This window comes from Saccopteryx bilineata, chromosome 2, assembly GCF_036850765.1.
Source record: "Saccopteryx bilineata isolate mSacBil1 chromosome 2, mSacBil1_pri_phased_curated, whole genome shotgun sequence".
NCBI lineage: Eukaryota > Metazoa > Chordata > Mammalia > Chiroptera > Emballonuridae > Saccopteryx > Saccopteryx bilineata.
The window spans coordinates 32,644,201-32,672,157 of NC_089491.1; the positions used below are offsets into that span (position 1 = coordinate 32,644,201).

Sequence of the window (27,957 nt, forward strand, 5' to 3'; positions counted from 1 at the left end):
CTGAGCATTATTCCCTCACTCTACAGGACCTCATAGGATAAACGATCAAATGAGACACATTTCTGAACTCCACCCGAGTGGTTCTCAATCCAAATTATGTATCATGATCCCCTAAAAAGCTGTCCAACACTATAGCAGACCAGGCCCCAACCCAGGTCACCTGAATCAGAATCATCTGGTAGCAGGACCCAGTGGGATTAATTATTTAGTAAATACTGTTTCTAATGCATAGCCAAGGTTGAAAACTACTGTTAGAAACTCATAAATACCACTAACAGTAGAACAAGGTGCTTTAGACTGCCGGCTTAATTATCCTTGATTTGTTCAGTTAGGAATTTGTTTGACGCTTTTACAGTTACATTTTGTGTGTGTTTTAGATTATCATTTGTGTGCTTATGTGGTCAATTCTGAGCAAATAATACCCAGTACACAGCTGTACACAAAAAATACCTACCCCCCCTTTTTTTTTTAGAATCTCGGGCCCTCTAAAACCTTGCTACCCAGAAGTGTGGTGACCAGACAAGCAGCACTGGAACAACCTGGGTGCTTATGAGAAACGCAAACTCCCAGGTCCAGCTGTAGAGTCTGCCTAGCAACAAGATTTCCAGCTGGATGGACAGGTGAAGCAAAGGCAAATTTTTCTCAGTTCACGCCTGTGTTCCTTACAGGGCGAGATGAAATGGAAGTCAAGTTCCATCTGCCATAAACCACTGAACTTTGTGACTTGACTCAGATGCTTCTTCACTAAAAGGATCATCTGGTAAAATCTGAGTTAGGAACACAAATCCTTACCAGAGGATCCTAACTTTCAAAGACTAGTCCTCACAGGGTTCCTTTCTTTAAATAACCAGCTCCTCTAAGAGATTTAATATAATAGTGTACAATGATACCCATTTGTTTTATGCATATATAATGAGTATATGTGTACCTTACTGAACTTACAGTCCCTAAGACCCAAATTCCAAAATTAGGAAGGACGGAAGCTTAGCCAAAGCAGTAACCTATTGACCCATGCCCTTGGACAATTATGATGTTAGCAGTCCCCATCCAAGACTGTGGAGACCCAACTATAGTCAAGAAGTTGTAGCAAATTCTGAACATTCTAGACCAGCTCCCTTGTTGTTTTGTTTGTTTGTTTTTTGAGAGCAAAGACCATAGCCAAGGATTAAAAGGAGTCCCCCAAGGTCACGGAGCAGTTGAGGCAGAACTAAGTTCAGAAGGCAGGCCCTGACTCCTAGTCCTACACTCTCTACATGGCCTCTGACATATCTATTCCTCCTTCTTCCCTCAAATAATGGCCTTGAAATTTCATCCTCAGGAACTGTTCACCAGACTTGGCATTAAAGTGTCACTTTTGCTTCTGCCAGATACTGCTATGCCCAACTTCCAGGGCTGTTTTTAACACTCGGCTACGAGGAAAAGCTACATCACAGCTCAAACAAAATATCCACTTATCAATCCATATTTCCACATATGTTGGTGGTAATGGATTCTTAGAAAGCTCAATGCTAACCGCGTGATGTAAACTACATAGCGTTACTATTAGCTAGCACCAGGAGCATGGTGAGGGAAGGAGCCTTATGTGGCTAAAGATTAGCGGCAAGGGCACCCATGAACTCAGTGGTGTAAGTAGGCAGGAAACCTGAGAGGGAAGGCCAAAACAGGAGCACAGTAGGGAAGGCAGCACCTTTAAATAACATACACAGTGTGACTATAAAATTGCAAGTCTTCTTTTAATAAAACAGACATAACAGAATGTAGAAATCTAAATGAACATTTCTCCCTCCAAGTAGCTACATCCTTAGTTCCCGGAGAGCTACCTTCGTTGGCGGCATTATTGGAACTCCTCTTTGGGAAAGACCTTACAAGGCAGCTCAGGAGCCACAAGAGAAAACATCCTTCCAAATGTTGGGCTGTTTAAAATCAGAAAATCCACACTCAGAGGAGGCCACTGAAAAAAAGGAACAAGGTGCTACAGCCCTCGAGGTTCTCCAAAGACCTCGAGCAAGTGCTGAGCACCAGCTTCACCACCGGGGAAATGTGGAGCCTCCCGGGACAGCCATGCTCCACCGGAGGGCGTTCGTTGCGGCAGAAAAGTTCTGCTGTCCAGATTAAAAAAAAAGAAAAAAAAAAAAACCAAAAAATTCAGCCACACTCCTTCATAGTCACACTTACATTTGGTAAAAAAAAAAAAATTAAAAAAAAAAAATACAACAACACTCACACATGGTTCTTGTAGGAATTCTAATTAGGAGACATTACATTCAGAATTATAGCACTCATAGTGATAACGTTCAGAAGACTCTAACAGCTTCTTTGCCACATAAGCAGTACAGAAGGTGCAGCTGTTTACCTGAATGCATTTTTTTTTAAATAAGTGACTACTACCACTCTAAGTGTCCTAATTGTAGCTCTGTTACAGGTTACTAACCGCAAGTTCATGTTCCAGACTTTCTTTGCCAACACAGATTAATCACAAGAGAGCCACCCTCACAGTCTTAGGGTGAATTGGGAAAGGGCCGGTTAAATGAGGAAACAGGCCACTCCTTGGTAAAAGTTTGTAGTTTTCTTTCCCAATACATCTTCTTTTTATTGAGAACTTCCATTTTTATCCTGTGTTCCTCCTCTGCCATCTCACACTCTCGCTCTATCTGCTGGATTTTGGCCACATGCACCTCATTCATTTGTATCAGCTGCAGTTGTAAGATGGACATTTGTTGATGGTGTTCTTCCTCATGCATCTTTTTTAAAGCACCTTCCTGAGAGGTTTTGCTCCTGTAGTTTTTATTGGCTGTTATTCTGACAGCTGAACACGAGGGTTCAGGTTGAGAGGTCCCCTCACATACTGGAAAATGTATGAACTCTTTCTCATCATCGCACAGTTCTCTATTTGAAACAGCAAATGATTCTGAAAAACAGTAGCAGAAAACATACGTTCAAAGATTTTACAGGCAGCGAGTAAATCATCCTATTTCAACAACAGGGTCCCCCATGACAGGATAGATCTGAAATAGCACCCGCTTTGGCCTGCGTGTCTGTAGGAAACCTTGCAACACCTGACTTTTTAAAAACCCATAAATCCAAGGCAATTTTCCCTGAAGAAACAGTGATAAACTGTTTCATCACATCACTTCTAGAACTGCGGACTACAGGAACAGTGGTCAGAGACTGTGCATATCAGTCAAGAATCGATCACCTTGTTATGTTGATAGAAGTTCTAAAAGGCAGCGTACACAACTCCGAAAGAGCAGAAGACCACAGTACAAGGCCAACAGTGGGTTTTCAGATTAAGTTCTCCCTCAGTCTGATCCCCCTTTCTCATTTTCCTGTCCAGCCATGAACACATGTCCCACGCCCACAAGGGTGCCATTGCTCTATTTCCTGGTCACTACCCTTCTCCTGGGTAGCTATCTCATAAATGTTCTTCCTTGGACAATGAGTCTGCACTCCCTGGCTTAACTTCCTCAGCATGTCATGTCTTTTCAGTCTCCTACATATGGCTGTTACCTCTCACATGCCATCTGGGGATAAATTTTCAGATCCAAAGACACTTTTCAATGTCCATTTTATGTAACCTCTCCCTAGCACTTGACAACACTTTCTGAATTTTGTTTTCCTCTGTTAGCTTCTGAACCACCGCCCTCTCCTAAATTTTCTACGGCTTCCTCTTCGATCGCGTCTTCTCCCGACACCTTTTGGGTCTCAGATTATTGCTCTACCTTTTAATATTCTCTTGAGGTTCATTGGCTGCTTTCAATCTACCTAAATAACCCTCACAATCTGGTCCTAACCCTCCTTTATCTTTCCTGACTCACTCTCCAAAATACCCTGTGCACCTGTCGATCCTGACACAAGCTATTTACACGCTTAAAGGCCATGCTTTTGTTCATAATTCTCACTCACTGTTCCCTAAGCCTGAAGTTGGGCTTACTATCTGTCCTCCCAACTCACTCAAACACACAGACTCCAATCTCCCTTTTCCCACCTCCCCCCTAACTGCTACTTCATTCAGGATCAATGCCACTTGCTCTGTGAAACCTCAGCTCTATGCTAACTCTTTGGGTACAGCACTTAACACATACAGGGTGGGGGTTACAGTTATTCACATGAGAAATAATACAATAAGTAATAAATACAAATACAAGAATAAACTGTACTGCACATACAACTGTAAACCTCCTGTTGCCCCTCCCCCCCATATTAGTATTATTTTGGGACTACACTTTATTCGTTTCTGTTATCCTTGGCACCATTGCCTTTGCCTAACACACATAGATGCCTGGTAAACATTTACTGGACGAAGCCTTGAACAAAAGGGGTAAAGAGACTATGGATACAAAACGATGCCATTTTTTGGTGGTGCCATGTTTGCACCACTATTTTTATGGGGCAATGACATTAGTATCAATTAGGAGTTTCTATAAGAAAACCACCAAATCCACTAACCCACAGCTTCCAGCTGTGTGTCCAAGGCCTTCTTGGGAAGCTTTACACTTCCAATACTGAAAATCGTCTTGTTGGAGAAAAGCACTATCAATTTATTCATAGAGTTGATTACATTTTTATACCCTCTCCATTATTCCAGAAAAGGGGGTGCTAGGGATGTTGATGGCAACTGGCGGAAGCCTAACTCATAATAGTCTGTTAATAAAAGGAAAATGGCGGCTGTTAGATTATTTCACTCCAAGGGGTTCAGTAACAAGCATAACTAGTCCCTGATGAAGGTTAAAAAAAAAGGTAAAAATCTTACTTTTGAAAAAGAAGGTTAAAAAGAGTACATCTGTGTCATCCAGAGATAATGGAAAGGTCTCTCTAAAGATCTTTCCCAACTTCAATGGCTCAGCCTTTTCTAGATGTCCTTTCTTCATGCTGCCACTGCCTTCGGAGCCTCCGCCTGGCAGAGCACTCGTTAAAGCTGGTGGTTTAACTACCACCGCTTCAGGTCTCTGAATACTCTGAAGATAGAGGCTAGGCCCTGGCTGGTTGGCTCAGTGGTAGAGCGTCGGCCTGGTGTGCAGAAGTCCCGGGTTCGATTCCCAGACAGGGCACACAGGAGAGGCGCCTATCTGCTTCTCCACCCCTCCCCCTCTCCTTCCTCTCTGTCTCTCTCTTCCCCTCCCGCAGCCAAGGCTCCATTGGAGCCAAGTTTGCCTGGGCGCTGAGGATGGCTCTGTGGCCTCTGCCTCAGGCACTAGAATGGCTCTGATTGCGGCAGAGTGATGCCCCAAGGTGGGCAGAGCATCGCCCCCTGGTGGGCGTGCCGGGTGGATCCCGGTCGGGCTCATGCGGGAGTCTGTCTGACTGCCTCCCCGTTTCCAGCTTCAGAAAAAAAAAAAAGAAAAAAGAAAAAAAAGACAGAGGCTAGCTCTTAGTCATCCTCTGAAAAAAGCCAGCCCATAGCCCGGTACACTGCGGGGCATGCCAGAAATGTGGCGGGGATGAACTGGCTGCAGTGGGTTGCATCCTCCCAACACAGCACAGTCAGGTAGAGAGAGCAGTGTTCTGAGTGCTCAGCCGAGGCTGGGGACAAAGGAATGGGAAACGCTAAGAATAGGGTCCCTCAGATGTGAGCATCAATTGTAAAGAGATTACCTCATCCGTTTCCTTTCTAGTTGTAGATCTGAAAGTACCTTCTTTAAAAACTAGACACATTAGATTTCTTTTTTTTAGGTGCCTTTGGCCTCTTTCTTCTTGATTTCTTTCCAGAGGATACTCCTGAGTTCGTGCCCTCACAATTACTCCCCTCTCCCAGTATCTAAATGCTCATTTTTATCTTGATAATTCTAGGCTTTAGGGATATGATGACAGTGATGATGTTAATGACAGCAGCTATTATTTCTAGGTAGCTAACCAGGTGCTAGGCTAGTACTTTACAGGTATTACTACCTCATTTAATCTCCACAACAACCCTCTGAAGGAGGTATTATTCTAGAAAACCAAACACAACATCCAAGTTCATCTGGCTAGTTGAAAGAACCAGAATTCCATTCCAGGTCTTCATCATTCCAATCCAAGCTCATCAATGACAACACCTAGCCTCCTGTTACTCCTCTTGCTCAGCTGATCACTTACGTGTCTGAAAATACAGCCTCCAAGTTATGTCCACAATAAGACCATCCACTGATAAGAAGACAGATGTATGCTCCAGATTTTGATCTCCAGATTTCTCTTTAGAGCTATGAACATGAAGACAGTTCAAGTCTGGGAGCAAAAAAATGACTGTACTTTAAAACTATTCTTTTTAGTTTACATGTGTGCTAACCTACACATTTTAAGGGGAAATAAAATCCAGGCCTGTTAAGAAGACTCTGGCAGAAGCTGGGGCTTAAAACTAGAGCAGCCCAATGGAGTACCTAATTAACTTTCACACAAATATTAGCTCCGACAAATGGAAGCTAGCGTTCAGATGGGGAGAACCTTCTCTTAATTGGAAAAAGACTACTCTGGGAATGGCAACCTGCTGCAAACAAACACCATGTAATTTCTCTCCCAGGTAAAACAAAGCTACCCGAAGTAGAAAACAACTCAGTCTTGTGCAAAATGGATATGAAGGCCTAAGGGCTTTCCTGGGACAGGAGAACACAGTCAAGGGAGTGTTCTTTCATTCGGGCAATTGGAATAGATTTAATATCAGCAGGAAAAACCTACTATAGCCGTAAAAGAACGGGAAAGAAACTGTGTTCAGGCCAAAGCCCAGCTCTTCTCAACAGAACAAAGGGAATAGGACCAAGTGGTAGAATGAATAAATAATGTGTAATAGATGCATCAACTAAGAGAAACAAATTAGACTTATACGCTGCAATGGGAATAGATCTTAAAAATGTTATTCTAAATGAAAAAAAAGGCAAGAAAATGGTATCTTTAGCACAATTTTAATGTATGTAACTTAAAGATATATGCACACACAAAACAGCAATGCATGCTTTCAAGAACAAGTAAGAGAATGTGCAACCGCATTAGAATCATTAAGGGATAGGGAAAGAGAATGAAAATGCTGAAAGGGGATAAATAGGGAATAAATATATAAGTAACACAAAACAGGGCTTTTCAGTGGTGCTAGTGTGCCATGACTGGCAATATAACCCAGTCCCCTGTACTTGAACTCTTACCCCAAAAGAATAGGATTGGATTAAATAGCAATCATAGTAGAATTTATAAAGGAATGTAGTGTTACTTTATTATAAGTTTGAGTATCGCATTTGCATTATTTAAATATAGCTTTATAGCAAATAACAGCATATGAAATTAAATATAAGTTCTCTTAAGATATTTGAACACTACCCTAAAGCTCAGTTTGCTTAAATATATTTGACATTTAGTCCTCCTGTCCTCCTGATCACTTCCAGCAAATTCGGTGGTTTCCCTTAGTTTGTTCTTCAATCCTATTCCCCAATGATATCTCTCACTTAACTTAAAATAGAAGATAAGTGTCAAAGTCAAATCATCACATATCATAAATCTGTAGAATATATAGTGTTTTAATCTATTTAAGGGGAAAATACAGGCTTTTTTGAAAATATATTCCTAAGTGTTAAAACATATTTTAAAACTACTGTGTTCAAAGGCAGATGTGAGAAAGTCATTAACAAAGCTAGTAATGTCCAGGGTACCATGATGAAGATGACAACAATAAAATCATGTTACACACACACAAAAAAAAATTGTTGGAGGGAGGCCAAAAAAAAAATTGTTGGAGGGAGGCCTCTAGTGGAATACTGCTAGGCTCCATCCTGGTGAACAAACTCTAGCAATTCTCTGAGTCCCTACTTCTGTAACAGGTACTCTGTAAGGTGTTAGCACAGTGCTGTCCTAGAGAAATACAATACAAGCTACACAGGTGGGTTTTAAATTCTCATGTGCCACATTAAAGAAATAAAACTAATTGTAGTAAAATACCTTTCCATCCCATATTTCTAAAATATTATCCTTTCAGCATGTAATCAATATACAAATTATTAGTAAGAGATTTACTTTTCTTTTTCTTTAGGTACTAAGTCTTTAGGATACCATGTGTATATTGACAGCATGTCTCAATGTGATCTACCCACACTGCAAGGGTTTACTAGCCTGATATAGCTGATTGCTACTGTGTCAGACAGAAAACACAGTGTTAGAGATACTAATTAGAGTAAAACACACACGCACCCACACATGCACGCACGCGCACACACACACACACACACACACACACACACAGACTCTGTGTGTCAAAATACATGTGATGTAATGAGAGCCATAACCCTATTGCAGATTTTCAACATTTTTCCCACCAGGACTCAGAAGAAATGATTGACAGTTGCAGCTTTCTTTGTATTTCCTAAAAGTAAATTACATAAAAATGAATTGGGCCCTGGCTGGTTGGCTCAGTGGTAGAGCATTGGCCTGGCGTGCGGGAGTCCCGGGTTCAATTCCCGGCCAGGGCACACAGGAGAAGCGCCCATCTGCTTCTCCACCCCTCCCCATCTCCTTCCTCTCTGTCTCTCTCTTCCCCTCCCGCAGCCGAGGCTCCTTTGGAGCAAAGTTTGCCTGGGCGCTGGGGACAGCTCTGTGGCCTCTGCCTCAGGCGCTAGAATGGCTCTGATTACAGCAGAGCAACGCCCCAGAGGGGCAGAGCATCGCCCCCTAGTGGGCTTGCCGGGTGGATCCCAGTCAGGACTCATGTGGGAGTCTGTCTCTCTGCCTCCCCTCCTCTCACTAAAATAAAATTTAAAAATTAAAAGAAAGAAAAAAGAAAGAGAAAAAAACAGAAAGAGTTCCAGTGCTTTATCTACTGGTGTTAACAGATTACTTTGGGCACATTTCCCAACTGAAAAAGTATCATGGTTCTCCAATGCCCTCCAAATCTCACCTGGACACAGGAACAGGTAGCATTTGGCTATACTTTACCAGCAAAAAGAGAAGTCTCAAGTGTCATTTATGTACAAACATCTAATGTAATATCAATCTCTTTTCAAGTTAGTGTCTAGCAAATGTCACTATACCTTGAGAATCCATATTTATTCCCTTCTTGCTGGAAATTTATAAATTATGAATACATGAATTATATCATTTCCTCCAAAAAGAAAGAGAAAAACACTTATGTGATGAACTTTCTAGATCCTGCTCTAGAATTTGAAAATGGGGAAATGACACTGTCCTCTTTGAATAACCCTATGAAATCAATACACAATAGTATAGACCAAAGGTTTGCAAAGTGAACTAACAGCAGTCCCCATCAGCATCTTCCTCAGCAACCTCTCCCAGGGAACACAAGCAATCTGCAAAGCAGCCCTCCTGATTCACCTCCCTCCCTCCCTCCTCCAGTACCAGTACCTTCACTGCCTCTCAGCGAAAGGTTGGCTCCAAGACCAGCAAGACGGAGAGTGACTGAAGCTACAAACATCTCCAAAACAAGGACACTGTCAATAAGCAGTGGGCCCCATCCCCACAGAAGCAGTAATGTGAAGGGGCAAGACAGAGAGTTGGCAGTGCCCATATAATCACTGTTCACTGGAAGGTACGGTGGCTTGGGACTCAAGAACCAAAAGTCAGACACAGGTTTCCTATACCAGAAGATGATGCATGATGTTCATGATGTTCACCACTATGGCTCCCTGGACTTAACCTCGGTCAAATGATCAGCAAGCAAACTTCTGACTGTAATTTAGGTTCCCAGGATAGTCTACCTATATAATAATAATAATAATAATAATAATAATAATAATAAACTAATCACAACATGCATACAGTTCATTTGATTATTATCTTTTTTACTCTCCATGGATAACATTCTGTGACTTTTAATTAACTAGTCCCTCAGAGCTCAATCTACTTTGGGGACACTAATAAGTGATTTCTCATACTGTAAGCCCCAAATCAGATTTTTCTAGGTAACTGATTGCTGGGTCTTTAGAGCACCTTTGAATAGCCTTCTGGCCTTTCCAGGAACTAAGTGTGTCTTTTGCAAACTATAATGAATCTTTATATAAACTGGCCATTCTCATCTTAAAAGAGGCAGGAACTATTGACAATTTATCTATATGCATTTTCCCACCCTCCTCTTGCCTGGAGACATTTCAATAGCCCGTAATTTCAACCTTTAAAACTGTGACATACTAGGCCCTGGCCGGTTGGCTCAGCAGTAGAGCGTCGGCCTGGCGTGCAGGAGTCCCGGGTTCGATTCCCGGCCAGGGCACACAGGAGAAGCGCCCATCTGCTTCTCCACCCCTCCCCCTCTCCTTCCTCTCTGTCTCTCTCTTCCCCTCCTGCAGCCAAGGCTCCATTGGAGCAAAGTTGGCCCGGGCGCTGAGGATGGCTCTGTGGCCTCTGCCTCAGGCCCTAGAATGGCTCTGGATGCAACAGAGCGATGCCCCAGAGGGGCAGAGCATCGCCCCCTGGTGGGCATGCCGGGTGGATCCCAGTCGGGCGCAAGTGGGAGTCTGTCTGACTGCTTCCCCATTTCCAGCTTTGGAAAAATGGAAAAAAAACCAAAAAAACCAAACAAACAAAAAAAACTGTGACATACTATCATTACTTTCTTGATTATATGACAATCTCTCCTTCCCTTAGAAGTCTATGTAACATAGTTTTCTCCTTTCAATGAAAGTACTGTATATTAAAACCAAAATGATTTTTCCCCGAGAATTTCTCAAGTTCCCCAGGGTGCTACAAACCAAAACTGTAGATCACGATATTATAATGGATGGAAATGCTGGGTTTTAACCTGGGTGAATGATAATTGGGTATTTGTTCTATTAGTATCACAACTTTTCTTAATTCTGAAATAGTTCACTTTTTTAATGTGGCTTTTGAATGGCTTAATGCAGTGCTTTGCACATTATAGGTCCCCAAAAATCTTTTAAAAAGATTGAGTGCCCTGGCTGGTTGGCTCAGCGGTGGAGCGTCGGCCTAGCGTGCGGAGGACCCGGGTTTGATTCCCGGCCAGGGCACACAGGAGAAGCGCCCATTTGCTTCTCCACCCCTCCGCCGCGCTTTCCTCTCTGTCTCTCTCTTCCCCTCCTGCAGCCAAGGCTCCATTGGAGCAAAGATGGCCCGGGCGCTGGGGATGGCTCTGTGGCCTCTGCCTCAGGCGCTAGAGTGGCTCTGGTTGCAACATGGCGACGCCCAGGATGGGCCGATTATCGCCCCCTGGTGGGCAGAGCGTCGCCCCATGGTGGGCGTGCCGGGTGGATCCCGGTCGGGCGCATGTGGGAGTCTGTCTGTCTCTACCCATTTCCAGCTTCAGAAAAATGAAAAAAAAATAAAATAAAATAAAAATAAAAAAAAAGATTGAGTGAAGGAAATCAAACTTCAGACAAATCCACTTTAATCTATTTAAGATAGGTTAAGATAAGCAACTAAGGTACTTCATTAACAACTATATTAATGTAGCATCTTAGTTTTCCCTATTCTTAAGCAATTATAGATACAAGGGCTCTCTGTAAGAGAGCTCTGAGAGAGATAGCACCAGGATATAAACAGGTACTTTTGTTTTTATGTACTATGTGACTTGAATATGTAATCTGGAGATTTTGAATTAGGAAAGTCAAGTTCGATATGAAAGTTCCTTTTTGTAAAGAAGTCCCTTAGAATGAAGGATTTTAAAATTCTAAGATGGCCCTGGCCAGTTCACTCAGTGGTAGACCGTTGGCCCAGCGTGTGGATGTCTTTGGTTTGATTCCCAGTGAGAGCACACAGAAGAGACCATCTGCTCTTCCAGATGGTTGCTCCCCTCCCCCTTCTATGTATCTGTCTCTGTCTCTGTCTCTCTCTCTCTTCTCCTCCTGCAGCCATGGCTCGATTGGTTTGAGTACCTCCGCTCCTGGCACTGAGGATGGTTCCACTATATAATAGCAGTGAAAGTGCTAAAAATAGCTCAGGTACAAGTATTGGCCCAAGATTGGCAGAACATCAGCCCCAATCGGGGTCGTGGTGTGGATCCCGGATCTGGACACATGTGGCAGTCTGTCTCTCTATCTCCCCTCCTCTCACTTGGAAAAGAAAAAATAAAATAAAATAATAAAATAAAACAAAACAAAACTCAGGCCCTGGCCGGTTGGCTCAGCGGTAGAGCGTTGGCCTGGCGTGCAGGGGACCCGGGTTCGATTCCCGGCCAGGGCACATAGGAAAAGCGCCCATTTGCTTCTCCACCCCCTCCCCCTCCTTCCTCTCTGTCTCTCTCTTCCCCTCCAGCAGCCAAGGCTCCATTGGAGCAAAGATGGCCGGGGCGCTGGGGATGGCTCCTTGGCCTCTGCCCCAGGCGCTAGCGTGGCTCTGGTTGCAGCAGAGCGACGCCCCAGAGGGGCAGAGCATCGCCCTCTGGTGGGCAGAGCATCGCCCCTGGTGGGTGTGCCGGGTGGATCCTGGTCGGGCGCATGCGGGAGTCTTGAGTGTCTCTCCCCGTTTCCAGCTTCAGAAAAATACAAAAAATAAATAAATAAATAAAACTAAACTCAAAGGTTGAATAGGTACCCCCGTGAGAACATGCACACAGGGCTCAGGAGCCAATACCTTGGGCTGCGGTGTCAGGGTGGTACTCGGGCTCCTCTTCAGGAGGGCTCTGCAGGAAGTAGAGCTGCTCGGGCAGCATGCTGGCAATCTTCTCCTTCCCCAGCACGTGGGTACTCAGGAGGGGGCTGACACTTCGCTTCACTTTCTCTCTCCGCTCATGGGCCATAATCTTTTTGGTCCGAGCCTTGATGTTCTCCCAGCACTTCTTCAGCTGTTTGAAATCCCGCAGTGACACGCTTGGCTGAGAGTTGTACTCGTGGGCCAGCGCCTGCCAGGTCCGCTGCTTGAGGGCAATAGTTCGCGCATCACTTTTCTTACATTCCAGCACATATTTGTACTTTTCTACTAACGCCAGCAGGATGCTCTTTTCCAATTCTGAGAAGTATTTGGCAGGTTTTATAATTTCGTTGTTTTGCATTTTCCACTCTCTTTCTCCTGGCCGTTAGCTCTCCTGCAAAAGGAAGTTTGAAACAATAATTATAAGCTCCAGCAATAAAAATGTCAGCAAATCACTTCAAGTTAATCCCTGACGTGAGTCCCTTGTCTGAAATACAGTAGTGCTTTCTTTTCTGTTAATGTTGACTTATCACGGTCTTAGGAAAACATTCAGAAGTTTACTGGGAATGGGGTTGTCCGAGTAGGTCCTTTGTTGTAGGTCTTGGCCATTCTAAGAAAGTCAGCAAAAAAAGAAAGGTTGAACATCTTGTGTGGAACTTCAGTGTGGAACTCTAATTTTCTTAATTTATTTCATTTACTTCTGCTTCGTGTTAGGAAATTCATTATTACCTGAATTCAGATTATTAGGCAGTTTTTAAACTAAACAGATTTCTGGCCCTGGCCGGTTGTAGAGCGTCAGCTGGCGTGCGGGAGTCCCAGGTTCGATTTCCGGCCGGGCACACAGGATAAGCGCCCATCTGCTTCTCCACCCCTCCCCCTCTCCTTCCTCTCTGTCTCTCTCTTCCCCTCCCGCAGTCAAGGCTCCACTGGAGCAAAGTTTGCCCGGGCGCTGAGGATGGCTCTGTGGCCTCTGCCTCAGGTGCTAGAATGGCTCTGATTGCGGCAGAGCACGCCCCAGATGGGCAGAGCATCACCCCGTGGAGGGCATGCCGGGTGGATCCCGGTCAGGCACATGCGGGAATCTGTCTGACTGCCTCCTCGTTTCCAACTTAAGAAAAATACAAAAAAAATAAAAATAAAATAAAATAAACAGCTTTCTCAGAGTTTTGTTATAGCTGAAGACAGAGAAGTCACTGTGTCACCCAATATAGTAGATAATGTGAACACTGTCAATATCTCAGAATCACCAAGAAATCACTCAAAACATCTGACATTTCCATCACAATGTATGTGACCTTGGATACGTCCATGCTCTGCAGAACCTCAGTTTCTTCCTCTTTAAAATGAGGTCTTGGAGCCTGTGATCCTTAGGTCTAAAACCCACTTTTAGAAGTATAAAATTCTATGTAAATTATTTATATAATTTTAGAGGTAAAAGGGCACTTAGAGATTGAGTCCAACACTTCTCTTTCTTTTTTTTTCTTTTTTTTTTCCTGGACATTTCACACAAAGGGAATTATACAATATGAGTTCTTTTGTGATTGGCTTCTTCCACTTCATACAATGTATTCAGGGTATATCTACCTATAGTATGTATCAATACTTTATTTTTTGTTGTCAATTGATATTCCATTTTATGAATGTAGCACATTCTGTTTATGTATTATCTATTAATAAATTTTTTATTGAGATACAATTGATATACAACGTTATATTAGTTTCAGGTATACAACATACCTGAACATCAACAAGGGTGATGAGTACACAAAGATGCATTCAATCATTCTTTTGATCTTTGTGCATGTTTGAGAAGTTCCATAACAAAATGTTAGGGGATAAAAAGGCTGTGGCCTTTAAATTTAGGGTACACTAATTTCAAAGTCACACTTTTACAAGCCAGCTATTCACTTACTATTACTGTAGATGTGGTCAGCTGAAATCTGTTAGACCTGAGGCTGGAGGGGACTTGGCCAGATCAGAGAGCTTTGAGATTGAGTCCAAGGAGTATAGGTCTCCACTATGCACCACTTCCTTCCAAAAGTTAAGGTTAGATGAAGTACTACTGTGATCAGTGTCTCCACGTACCAGAAAACCCTGTCTCGCATTCATTCTGAGCACAGCCAGTATCAGGAATCAAGAGATTTAGATATATGTTAACAGTAGTTTGGCCCTCTGGTCTGGGGCAAAACTAAGTGAGGGAGCCTTTATCTTTGGAGATGTGTCTCTGTACTTCTAAATTCCCATGCTTCAATGACATTGCTCTACTGTTCCTACAATGACTTAAGGCAGGTCCCTTCTTCCCCAAAGATCCAAAATTCATTTCTTGCCTTCACCAGTACTCCTGTTTCCTGTAAATCAGTGTTCCCCAAACTGCAACTTATTAACACACATCTCCTAAAATATATCTCTTCTGCATCATCTCTATCCACCAAGATGTTTATGACTAACTTTACTTTCTATCGTTTTTATTATGAAATCAATAGGTATACTCAGTATTCTTAAACTACTCCTCCCAGAGCAGATTCTGATCCGATTCCCCAGCCCAGCTTCTCTGCCCCAGGACATGTCAATGTGCCTGCCTTTCCTCCTGCCCCACTCTTTTTAAGAATCACTGCTGTAAAGATTGAGAACCCGATTCACAAATGAAAAAGGGATTGTTCCCTCTTTTGTTCTATTATAGGTACTGTTATTTTATGTATTTTATAAATAGGTAACATATAAATATTCATAATATGTGTGTATTTTATACATATACAATATATTTTTTCCATCTTTGATTATTTCTTCAATTTAAATTCCCAGTGGAGGAATGGTTGCCACAAAAGATGCAAACACTTAAGACTTTTATTAAATCACCATCTGTCCTCTAGAAATGGTGTATCAATTTACATTCCTACTACATGAGCATGTCTGTTTCCCCACTTCATTTACTTTTGCTGTTAACATTTTTAAAAATCTGTGCCAACTGTGGAGGTGAAAAATGTCACCTCATTGTTTAATGATATATGAATTCCAGCTCTCAGGCAAATAAGCCACACTCTGACTGAACAACGTCCCTGTTATACTTGGTGGAATTCAAACTGCTTGGGATTAGTTCCAAGCAATTTAATAATTCTTCCTCACAATGTGTGCAGTACTACTAGCTGCCACCAGGTGGTGGTGTGCTCATGGGGAGTTTAAATTTACAAAAGATCTTGCCCTTAGTGTTGCCGTTTGAGTCTAATAACTGCAATAGTAACAACAGATAACGTTTACTAAGCCTTATATGGTGGGTTTGACCCTACGCTAAGTATTTAATATGAAATATATCATTTAATCCTTCCCAAAATAGCTCCTGAGAGCATCATTTGTTAAATTACATTATTTTGTTTAAAAAAAAAACTTTAATAAATAGTACTAGAAGAAATTATACAACTGCTTTCAAAAGCAAATACTCAGAATTACCAACACCTGGGGACCATTAATAGCCTATTAACTAAACTGTTATTTAATCACTAGCTAAGTAAATCCAGAGTTACCAATTTACTTGGCTTAATTTTGTAGAACAGCAGGCCTCTCTGGGCCATGTGGTTGCACTCTGCAGGGTTATAAAGAGATTCTGGTGTGAGCCAGTATACCCCAAAGGTCCCCATGGATTCCCAGCAACCTCAGAAGTAGACTGTTTATCCCCACTGACTAATTAGTATATTATTCCTATTTCCCAGATTAGTAAAGTGAGGCTCAGTAACTTGCCGGTGGTCTCACAAAAAGTACGTGCAAGAATCAGGATTCCAACCAGGTCTTACTCCAGTGCCCTTACCACCCATTGCTCTGCTTAGTTCTCTCCTTTCAGACCTAATGACAGCCTCTTACTGCCTTTGCTCAAATTACATGTGAAATTACAGAGCAATCTAATTGTCATCAGGGAAAGGTCACAGTGTAGAGCAACTTAGGGAAGCTGTGCTTGCTTCTCTCTGGTTCTACGTGGTGGCCCTTCCTCTCCCTGATTCTCCCCATCACCTCCTCCCTCTATGTCTCAAACCTTGGGCCCTTAACCCCCCACTGCCCACCCCAACCTAGGTGTACCTCTCTCACTCCAACCAGAGCGCTGAAATAATTTCCACTGTTGATCTGATAAGAATGTATGTATGAAAAGTAACTGTAGGCCCTGGCAGGTTTGCTCAGTGGCTAGAGCATCAGCCCAACGTATGAATGTCCTGGTTTTGATTCCCAGTCAGGGCACACAAGAGAAGCAACCATCTGCTTCTCTCCCTCTCCCTCTTCTCTCCCTTTTCTCCTCTCACAGCCAGTGGCTCAACTGGTTTGAAGATTGGCCCTAGGTGCTGAGGATAGCTTGGTTGGTCTAAGTGGTTGGCCTCAGGCACTAAAAATAGCTCAGTTTATTCGAGCATCGGCCTCAGATGGGTGTTGCCAAGTAGATCCCGGTTGGGGCGCATGTGAGAGTCTGTCTCATTATCTCCCCTCCTCTCATTTAAAAAAGAGAAAGATAGAAAAGACAAGTAACTGTAGAGATAATATGGAGCTTTGAAATGGTCTACTCCTTAAAAGAATGCTGACATTCTGCTTGAGCACCTGACTGACAGACTTACGTAAACAAGCACTTCCCAAAGAGATCTCCAGGCAAAGCTTATTAATAGAAACTTTGAGGCTAGAAAGCACACACCCTAGCTTAAAACTATGTCCATAATTGATTATAGATGACAACATAACAAGCCTTCCCTGCTGCATAAGCTTTTATGAGGCAGAGACTGGCCTTACCTACCCCCAACACTGCTCAGGACAGATCATCTTTTCTGTCTGAGGTTCCGCAAAATAGAGTGCCACCCATTCTCATGCATGGTTGTAGCCCAACAAGCAGCCCAGTGACACTCATACCAGCGGGCCTTCAGCAAACACTTAATGAATGAATACATTCTGATGTAGGCATAAAACTGCCTACAAGGCACAAGATGAGCATCATGCATGAGAAAACAGTTAATACACTAAAAACTGCATTAAAGATAAAAATGGTCAATTAAAAATAGCAAAATCCAAATGCAACGGAAGTTCTCCCTTGGGTTAGGCAAAAGCCCATAGACAGAACTAAACAAAAGAGAACAATTCCAATATGATAAAAAAACAAAAAGGGAAAAATTGGCACAATTCCCAAAACATTAACACTGACTCAACCACTAGAAGAGTGTAATAAGCACATTTAATAGCCACCTAATACAAAACCCATCAAATGTTTGTAACCCCCAAAATTCATGTGTTGAAGCCATAACCACCATCCATGGTGGCTGTGTTTGGAGATTGAGTCCCTAAGGAAGAAATTAAGGTTAAATGAGGTCATAAGACTGGTTGGAGATTAGTGCTCTTAGAAGAAGAGACACCAGAGAGCTTGCTCTCTCCATCCCCACCTACCCCAGGGCTTAGAAAGATGATATATGCCATGAGCACACAGAGAGATGGCAGCTACCTACAAGCCAAGAGAAGAGGCCTCAGAATAAAACCTACCTTTCACACATCTGGATCATGGAGTTCCCAGCCTCCAGAACTGGGAGAAATACATTTCTGTTGGTTAAGCCACCTAGTCTATGGCAGTTTCTTATGGCAGCCCAAGCTGACTAATACACCATCTATGATATTTTAAGTCCATGAAGAGTCAAACTATGTCCCAAAAGATGAGAAAAGGCTAGAGAAACTTGGCCAGATTTTACTTCTACTCTTCTTCCTGGAAAAGGAGTCTTTGAAGTCAACATTCAGAATGGGAGCCAGGATTGAACATCCGTGACATTGAGACCTCAGACTAATGTCAGGACATTTAATGAACTACTGCTTTCAAAGTGAAGTGAGATGAGCCAGAGACCTGGATGCAGGAAACCTGGGCTCAGATCCTGACTTCAGCACTCATCTAGCTGTGCTCCTCTGGGCAAGTCAATTAACCTGCAACTCTTATCTGTAAAATGAGATTAATGCCCCCTGCTCTGCCTTATTCCCTCCGCTCAGATGTCCTGCCATGGGAGTAAAGAACAAGCATAGACTAGAGTTTCAAAAAATTTAGTTCTTTCCACCCCTCCCGCCCTATTCAACTGCCTACAGTGGGGCAATTATCTTGAGGTTCATTTCAAGAGTGATTGCCTTCCTTTTCTTCTCACAAGAAGAAGGAGACACAGATGGGTATTTCTGCAGACATGATAGGATGTCAAAACGCAAAATACAATACCCCCTCAAAAAACACTAGCAACACAATACACCGCAGAGTATCGATTGTTTACCACCATGATTGCCTGGCTGACAGGAGTCACTGTTCACTGCCGCTGTCCAGCGTCAAAAGAGAGTAACATACCGCAGATCACTGGCCCAGGAAAAGACCAGAATTTGAAATCCCTAGTACAGTTTTTCAACAGAGTGAACATCGTTTTCACACCATCATAAAACTAAAAAAAGCAAACCCGTAAGTCAAAACATTATAAGTTGAGGACCATATGTATACTCAAATACTTATTGGCTCTTTTATTTCATAGACACAGAATTCAGCAAGTATGTAATGAACTCCAGCCAGAGGTTCAGCACTTTTCCAAAATAAGTGAGAGATACAAAGACAAGCTGAACCCCATAGCCTGGAAGGAGTGTTGGCATGCAAAAACATAACTCAAATGACAGGCACGCCAAAACAGACATCAGTATAGAGCAGGGGTCCCCAAACTATGGCCCACGGGCCGCATGCGACCCCCTGAGGCCATTTATCCGGGCCCGCCGCACTTCAGGAAGGGGCACCTCTTTCATTGGTGGTCAGTGAGAGGAGCATAGTTCCCATTGAAATACTGGTCAGTTTGTTGATTTAAATTTACTTGTTCTTTATTTTAAATATTGTATTTGTTCCCGTTTTGTTTTTTACTTTAAAATAAGATATGTGCAGTGTGCATAGGGATTTGTTCATAGTTTTTTTATAGTCCGGCCCTCCAGTGGTCTGAGGGACAGTGAACTGGCCCCCTGTGTAAAAAGTTTGGTCTCCAAACTTATTTTAAAGTAAAAAAACAAAACGGGAACAAATACAATATTTAAAATAAAGAACAAGTAAATTTAAATCAACAAACTGACCAGTATTTCAATGGGAACTATGCTCCTCTCACTGACCACCAATGAAAGAGGTGCCCCTTCCGGAAGTGCATCGGGGGCCGGATAAATGGCCTCAGGGGGCCGCATGCGGCCCGCGGGCCGTAGTTTGGGGACCTCTGGTATAGAGGATAAAGTGTGTTGGTCGTTCAGAGGAGGAAAGAAGTTATTTAAAGTCTTCATGAACAAGAGGACATTTGAACTAAATCCTTAACAATGTAGAGGACATGAACAGAGAGAGTTGAAGGAGATCACTGAGATAAATAATTGATAAGAAGAAAGGGCCTGGACTCTGAATGGTGATGATGTTCATGGAAAGGAAGAGGTGTGTACACCAGAGACTGTTTCTAAGCAAGAAATGACCAGGACATGTGTGTCCACACTAGGGTGAAGGATCAAAAGAAAACAGAGGCAAAGAGGATACATGAGGATGAACTGAGCACCAAATGTGCGGGCACCAGAGAGAAGAGTATTCCTTAGGCTCGAGGAAGGAATGAAGACATAACACACACCGCAGACTGTGGATGGGCTGGTGACAAGGCAGTGTGACATGCGCAGTGACGGAGATGTGGCACTGGACACTACTCACTACTCCAGGATTGAGGGGATCTAGAATAGGAACCCCAACTCCTATTAGAATTAGCACTAGCAGAGAACAGGGGCATGGCTTGGGAAAAGACTGAAAGAAGAAAAATATGCAAAAAGAGTGGGTGAGTGGCAAAATGTGGCACCCACTCCCTGAAGGGAAGCCTGGCAACAGGTTATGGGTGGTCAATTCGCTCGAAAAGGATGAAAGGCTATTTCCTATTCTGGTCTGTTGACTGTCTCCTGACGCAGCATCCCCCAAACAACCGTTTTGGGGGGAGCAACACAGATCCTAACATGCTAAAACTAAAAAGGGACCTCAGTCCAATCCTTTCACTTTACAGATGAGGAAACTGAGGCTCAGAGCAAAACAGAAGGCTTCTCAGGGCCCTCGTAACAGAGGAGAAACTAAGTGGGAAACTTCATTATTTATTCTAAGCCCGGACCCTGAATCTCTTTGGAAGCCTCTCACTATTAAGGTGCCCTTGTGCTAGGTACCCTCACACCTTCCGCCACTATCCCACTTCAAAACTCAAGGGCACTGCTTTCAACTCCGACACTCATCCTGTGACGAGGCAAGTCCCCTTTCCTCGCTGACTGACCATTTCTCATTTCTACATTGCAAAGTGAAAGGAAGTGTTCTCTAAAGTCCCACCCACCATTGGCAGCCATGGTAGCACCACCACAACACTGGTTTTCCTGCTACCTAATTTCCACATCTATGCCAAATATGAACAGATAGTATATATTTTCTGATTATTTATGAGGCTAGAGGAGCTACTAGCCAATGACAGAGAACAATGCAACAGAATAAAGTGATCCCAGCACTTTAGACAAGTTAAGGCCCTCACCTGGGTTTAATTCTGTAGGTTTAGTTCCAGGTGAAACGTCTAAAGCAAGTGATCAGCTCTTTTGTTTCTTATTGTCACCCCGGCACTTGAAGAGTGCCGGTACACAGTAGGCACCCAGTAAATATTTGTGAAATATATGTTAAAACTAACCTGCTATTTGCATTTTTTACTAATTATATCTACATGTTCTGTCTCCTTTGATAAAGGATTTATCATCATAAAAATCCTTTCCTGGCCGCTTCTTGTAAATTCTATGTAATTGTATGCCAAATTTTTAAGAGTCCCACGATAACTCTGACACCTTCACAATTTAATTTCATCCTGAGGTCAGAGTAACCAGACCTGCCTGTTCCTGTGTGCACACCTTCCCGCGCCTGCTCAGAAATGTTCAGAGCTGGCTCCCCAGCGTGGTCACTCACCTATGCCCTCTGTTTGCTCTCCTTCAGAGGGCTCTCCAGTCTGAAACCTGTGCGGAACTTGCTTCCTCTAACGTGCTGCCTCCTCTTCCCCTTCACCACCCACTCCAGGCGGTCCTGTAACTTGGAAGTGTTTATTTTTACCCCCTAGGTCTGAGTGTGACTGTGAGCAGAACCAGTACAGGTTTAAGGCAAACGCTCCCACCTCCGTCCTTCTACCTGCACAGTTCCCTCCATAATCATAAACCAGTAGACAATCCTTTAAAGCAGGGGTCCCCAAACTATAGCCCGCGGGCCACATGTGGCCCCCTGAGGCCATTTATCCGGCCCCTGCTGCACTTCCGGAAGGGGCACCTCTTTTTTCATTGGTGGTCAATGAAAGGAGCACATTGACCATCTCATTAGCCAAAAGCAGGCCCATAGTTCCCATTGAAATACTGGTCAGTTTCTTGATTTCAATTTACTTGTTTTTTATTTTAAATATTGTATTTGTTCCCGTTTTGTTTTTTTACTTTAAAATAAGATATGTGCAGTGTGCATAGGGATTTGTTCATAGTTTTTTTTTATAGTCCGGCCCTCCAATGGTCTGAGGGACAGTGAACTGGCCCCCTGTGTAAAAAGTTTGGGGACCCCTGCTTTAAAGCTCTGACCCCTTCTTTCCCCTCCCCCACAGCTCCATCCTAAGCCATCTCCCACCCCCACCCAGCCTTTCTGAAATACCCCTGGAATCACTATTAAAGTATCCTTCCCAGAAAGTGCCTTTACAACACAGAAAGTCCCCTGGGTAGGTGTTCCGCTACAGCCTGCTACTCTCTCTCTCTCACTCTCTCTCTCTCTCATCTCTGAGGACTCTCTTCGCTACCTACCCCCACCACTTTGGCAACAACCATCAGTTTCAACTCTCTGGGCCAAGGGCACTACGTGTTGCCTGTTATTGCAGCACTCAGAATCTCTGTGTAGGGCAATCTATCCATATCCTCTGAGGCTTGAACTCATCTTATTTGTATCTTTTGCACACAGTTGACCTTCAGTGTCCATTCAAAGAGAGTAGGGATATCAGCCACATCCTCTCTCCTTAACACACACACATTTCCAAGTTGTCTGCCAGTTACCTCTATCTAACTATCCATTATGGGCCCTCCAGAAACCTCCAATTCCCCATAGATAAGAGAAAATTGATCATTACCCTATCCCCAACATCCGGACTTCTGACTTCAGCCACATCAACTTAGCTCCTCAGAGCGGAAACTACAAGTGCTCTTCACTCATATGTGACCAATAATCAAGATCTACTCTGTTTCACCTCAATGTCTATCTCTCCTCTCCTGCCCTCACCTCCCATGTCCGAAGTCAGGCCCAAGTCTCCCAAAATGATCTCCTAAACCTCCAGTTCCTCTTCCACACAGTTACCAAAGAGATCTTCCAAACACAGGGATCATGCCATAGTCCAGACTGCAAACCTCTGACATCTCCCCCACTGCCTAAGTGACAAAGTCCAAACTGCCCACATGACACTCAAGGCCTTTCCAGATCTGGTCCTGACTACAGCACCCTCTTCACTCCACCCCACCCAACCTTTCCCAAGTATTTTTCAACCCAGCCAGACTCAACTCACCTTCACGTCCTTGAACCTGCTGTGTTTTCCTGTCTCCGGACATGGGCTTCCTCTGGCTGGAATCCTTTTCTCCAAAGTCCACCAAGGGCTCATTTTCATCCCTCAAGATCCAGCCTCTGTGTCATTTTTGTGAAGATTTCCTCAACTAATGCTCCAGCTGTTATATTTACAACAGCTTCTTTCTAAAGTAAGTTTGAGTCGACTTACAAACTATGCCCACAGTGCAACTACTGTAGATTTTTTTTTAAGAGGGAGAGACTATCAGGGCAAAGACAAGACAAGGGTAAATAAAAGACAGAGTGGGGGGTAAGGTAGCAATCAAAATCTCTATCCTGCCTCATACTCATCTTGTTGGAGGTAATTAGCCCTGAGTTTTCTATCCAAAATGAGTTCGTTATTCCTCTGTGAGCTCACTGCCAGTTGTATATGATTGTCCAGCAACACTTCCCTTATTTTTTATAATTTGCTCTTTGTGTCTATCACACTGTCCCTGGACTGGGAGATTCCTAAGGGAATACATAGTTTCTGATTCATCTTTGAGTCCCTCGTGTGACTCAGCACAGGACTGATACTCAGTAGACATTTGTTGAACAAATGTCACCATGGACAGGGCAAAGGGCGCTAGTGCTTCTTGAACTCTTTACCAGACATTTGAAAAAACATTGCTTTATCTTCACAAAACAATTACATGGCTAAGAAGTGGCAGAGCTAAATTCGAACCCCCTACTGTTTTGCTCTTCAAGCAACTGTTCTCTCCACTATGCGTGCTGCTCCCTACCTTTACCATGTATCCAGATAACTCGCCCCCCTCTTCAAGCCTGGTTTTAAAATCACCCTTCTCTAAGAGACCAAAAGCGAGCCTGAGTCTAACCATGACCTTCCATAACACTCCAGTGGAGTGTTGGAATGGTCACAACCCAAGTCAGGAGAGAAAAGGATGCCTCCTTCAGAACTGAGCAGCCTGCACAGACATTCTGCAGACAGTGCTGTGAAGTCCTCAGTTCCTGCTTCTATGCCCTGACCCCTGGTGCAGGATCTAGCCTTCTGGCCTTTCTTTTCCTTCTTCAGGTTTTCCCCATTCCAAAGTGAACCCCAAAATAATCCCCGCAGGCCCACTCTTCTCTAACCAGGTGGACTGTGTTCAAAACACACACAGTCATTACATCAATTAGGTTTCCATAACTTAATGTGTTATATCAAACTTTAGGATTGGTGAGCCTCCCAATCTCATCAAACACACTAAAAGAATGTCAGGAATCACACGAGAAGGGATAATGACATTTTAGGAGTCCCCATCACTTGCTCTCAACCCATCTTAGTACATTTGGGGTGGCCTGAGAGAAAAGACAACCTGTGTTCTCACCCCATCATCCCTCCTCCTGACTAACTTCCCCTCCCCCCAAGCAGGATGCCTGGTCTCTAAGGATAGGATGGAATCCTGGTCCAGAATGCTGCTGGGGCGGTGGATCCTGGTCCCTTCCTCCACATCCACTTCCAGAGCTTTGGAATCCTTACCTCTCCCCTCAATCCACCCTTGTCTCTGTCTGGCCCCAAACTGCCGCAGCAGACCTCAATCCTAACTCAGGAACTATGTTTTTGTATTACCATTCAACAATTTCCTTGGTAACACAACTGACTTCTCAGACATGCTGAATGAAATGCACCCCCCTGGCCCTGACATCTTACCTCCAGTTTTTACTATGTGACAAATATATTCCTACATCCCGTAACCACTTTACTGATACTGCAGGAACATTTGTAATCTTATTTGTTACTCTACCTAAGGAACACCTAACCTTCTGAATCAGAATAAGGAGACTAAATTCTTCACTGTTTCCTACTCCTAAATAAAGAGTGTTCGTGCAATTTACAGTAGCTCCATCATAGAGCCAGTTAGATGATTTAATTAGAGAACTCATGCCAACTGTTCAATGCCTAGGGCCTGGTACATAGAAACACTCAAATGTAGCTATTATCATTTACGTGCATTATTTACGTACCTTCTCTCCCACAATAGCACCTGGGATAAGTATTACAACATGCACTGCACCTCTACCCCACCGCACCCCCATTTACAAAAGCAGAGCCAAAGCTGGGAGTTAGGGAGCTTTCCCAAGGTCAGGTGGGCACCAGTGTGAAGCTCGGCCCCCGGCCTCGGATTGAGGGACCCCTCCCATTACACCCTTGGATGGGACACAAGGGGTCTTAGAGGAGACAAGTATGGAAAAGCGAGCTCTGTACCCAGCATATAATGGGGACGCCCGGATGGAAAGATCGAGGTACTGATGGAAAGATCGAGGTACTGAGGATCAGATGGATTCATCCCAAGCGGCTCCCAGGTCCTGGGGTATTGAGTCCGCGACCCCGGGTGCTCCACTGAACCTCCCCAAGGTCCGCGACCCGGGGCTTTGAACGCCGCAGGCCGACCCCACTCACCGAGTCCCAACGCGGCGCGCCGAGGCGGCCGCCAGGCCTGCAGGACAGGGGGCGCGGCGGCGCGGCCCGGAAGCCCGCCATGCCTGCCCGCGGTCCCCGCACGCCCGGCCCGCGCCCGCGCCCCCGCCCCGCTGCGGCCCGCCGGGCCGGGGAGCCTCCTACCTGCAGCGACTGCGCGGCGGCCGCGGCGACCAGGGGAGGGCCCGGCGAGGCGCGAGGGCGGGCGATTCGGCTCCTCTAGCAGGCTGGGCCGCCGGGAGGGCCGCGGGCTCCGGAGCGCCGGGCGGCGGCGGCGCGCCCCCGGCCGGCCAGGCCCCGCTGCGCGCGCCGCGGCCACAAAGCCCGGGAGCCGCCGCCCCCTCGCGGGCCGCCCGCCGCCGCGGGTCGGTCCGCGCCAAGGAGGGCGGGAGCGCGGCCGGGCGCAGTCGCCACCTCTCCGAGCCGCGGCTGCGGGACGGCGGGGTGGCCTCCACCTGTCCCACCCTCTTTCTCCGTGCTGACACCCTTGTGTTAGTGTTGAGTTCCCTTTCCCACCTTTACGGAGGAGTTCATGAGGGGCCTGGAAACCTGCGCTTTATTTCCAAGAACAACAAAAGAATGCATTGTCACAATGGATTTGACGACCATGAGCACTAGTTAGCTCAGTCCAAGTCCCTGTCTGAAATAAGCTCCTTTTCTTTAGGGACTTCCTACTCGTACTTGGAACAACCAAGTCTTCCATGCTGACTTCATTACGGAGTTTTCTTTTTTTAATTTGCGGGATGGATCTGTCTCCCCCTAGACTGTGAGCTCCCTAGGACAGGGACTCCAAAACCTAAGGAAATCTGAATACAGTATGAGTGGTAGTTGATAATATCAGCGTTCCTCTTCCCAGCCCCGTGCCGGACATAAAAGAAAGAAGAAAAGAAAGAAATTGCTGACCTCAGGATGGACAATAAATTGAGTCCAATAAATAAATATTTGTAAAATAATAATGTATCACTAGTTGTTCATTAGTTGTGACGAAGATTCCATACTAATATGAGGTTAATGATAGGAGAAACAGGGTGTTGGAAGTCTATGCAATCACTTTATTTCAGTGTGACCTTGACAGTTATAAGAAGTATTATTCAGATATTTTATATAATATCCCTCAGCTCTTTTCAATACTCTACTCACTTATGGATTTGGGGAAGAGCAGTATCTATTCGCATTTTTGAATCAGCAATTCTAGGTATCTAGAGAAATGCTACTTGCATATATGGAAGAAAGGGCATGAATTTCACTGAAGCATTGTTTGGGGAAAAAACATCAAAAATTAACATCTATCCATGGAGACATATTGCGGGCTTTGGGTTTGTGGGATGAACAGGGAGGGACTGGACTTCTTGTGAGGCAGGAGCCGCAAAAAGTTTCCATTCCACAAGTGTTTCATCACCCATCCATTTTGTCCAGAAACATGTGTTAGTGACAAATATGTGGGAACCCACTTGGCATGAAGACTGTTTTCCCTGGGGTCCCCGCCTGATAGGTAAAACAGAACACGCGAGAGTGACGGACTGAGAGACGGGAAAATGTTCCCTGAAACCCGGCCTACGCGAGAATAGGCGATACAGAGGAGGAGTAGCATGTCTGCAGCTACCAGGGAATTGGCACCCAGGTTGCTGCTAGGCTTGCCTTTCCATTCCCTTCTCTTCTCCAGGGCACATGTACTTACCCCATCTGCTTTTCTGTCACGGTCCGGTCAGCCCTACCTTCTAGAAGCTTACACTCTGGTGGGGTTACAACACTCCACCATACTGTAAGATGAGGAAAGGGGACACTCAACAGAGGGGCAAATAGCTAGGGATGGGTCTGTACTAGGCAGAAAATTAAGCCTCATGTAGGTCCCCAGGATTACCACTGGTTCAAAGTAACTAGGAACTGACACACCCAGTTTATTCAGAATACTTAAGAAAGTGAGGGCCATTCCTCAGAAGGCTCACAGATTTTTTTTTAAATTGAAGAGTAAAGCCCTGGCCAGATAGCTTAGCTGGCTAGAGAATTGTCCTGAAGCGTAAAGGTTGCCAGTTCCATCCCAGGTCAGGGCACACACAGAAACATATCAATATTCCTCTCTCTCTGTCTCTCCTTTCCTCTCTCTAAAATCAATAACATAAACATTTTTTTTAAATTAAAGAGTAAAAACAATAGGTTGTCCTAGGAACTAGGAGAAAGCAAAATAAATAATTATTAGAAAAGTATTTTGTTTGCTTGCTAATGTGTGTTTTTGTGACAAACTTTTTCTTGCAATTCTGTTTTCTGTGAAGTTGAATAGTTTCTCAAATCTGTAGCAATTTGAGCATTTTTGGATAAATTCCTTTTCTCTTAATGTCTACTTCCTATTGCCCTTCCGCCCTCCTTCCCAGGGCTTTCTCCTTGTGCCTATTCC

The 27,957-nt window shown here is 44.3% G+C and overlaps 1 protein-coding gene across 3 annotated transcripts; it reads right to left on the bottom strand.

Annotated features, from left to right (window-relative positions):
* Nucleotides 1-523: 523 nt before the first annotated feature.
* MSANTD3 (Myb/SANT DNA binding domain containing 3) lies at nt 524-25,912 on the bottom strand. Of its 3 annotated transcripts, XM_066256641.1 has the most exons (4): nt 25,710-25,912; nt 23,112-23,293; nt 12,490-12,940; nt 524-2,908 (listed from the first exon to the last, which is right to left on the bottom strand). In XM_066256641.1, the coding sequence occupies exons 3-4, from the start codon at nt 12,905-12,907 to the stop codon at nt 2,499-2,501; spliced, it is 828 nt and encodes a 275-aa protein (XP_066112738.1). In that variant the 5' UTR covers nt 12,908-12,940; nt 23,112-23,293; nt 25,710-25,912; the 3' UTR covers nt 524-2,498. The 3 variants fall into 3 exon arrangements, with proteins under 3 accessions (XP_066112738.1, XP_066112736.1, XP_066112737.1); XM_066256639.1 differs by lacking the exon at nt 23,112-23,293 and having other exon boundaries at nt 25,710-25,911; XM_066256640.1 differs by lacking the exons at nt 23,112-23,293; nt 25,710-25,912 and adding an exon at nt 25,548-25,693.
* Nucleotides 25,913-27,957: the final 2,045 nt, after the last annotated feature.

Coding starts and splice junctions, on each gene's coding strand:
- MSANTD3 (XM_066256641.1), bottom strand. CDS start 12,907: ATGCAAAACAACGAAATTATAAAACCTGCCAAATACTTCTCAGAATTG. Junction 2,909..12,489: donor CCCTGACACCGCAGCCCAAG/GTATTGGCTCCT, acceptor ACTGTTTTTCAG/AATCATTTGCTGTTTCAAAT.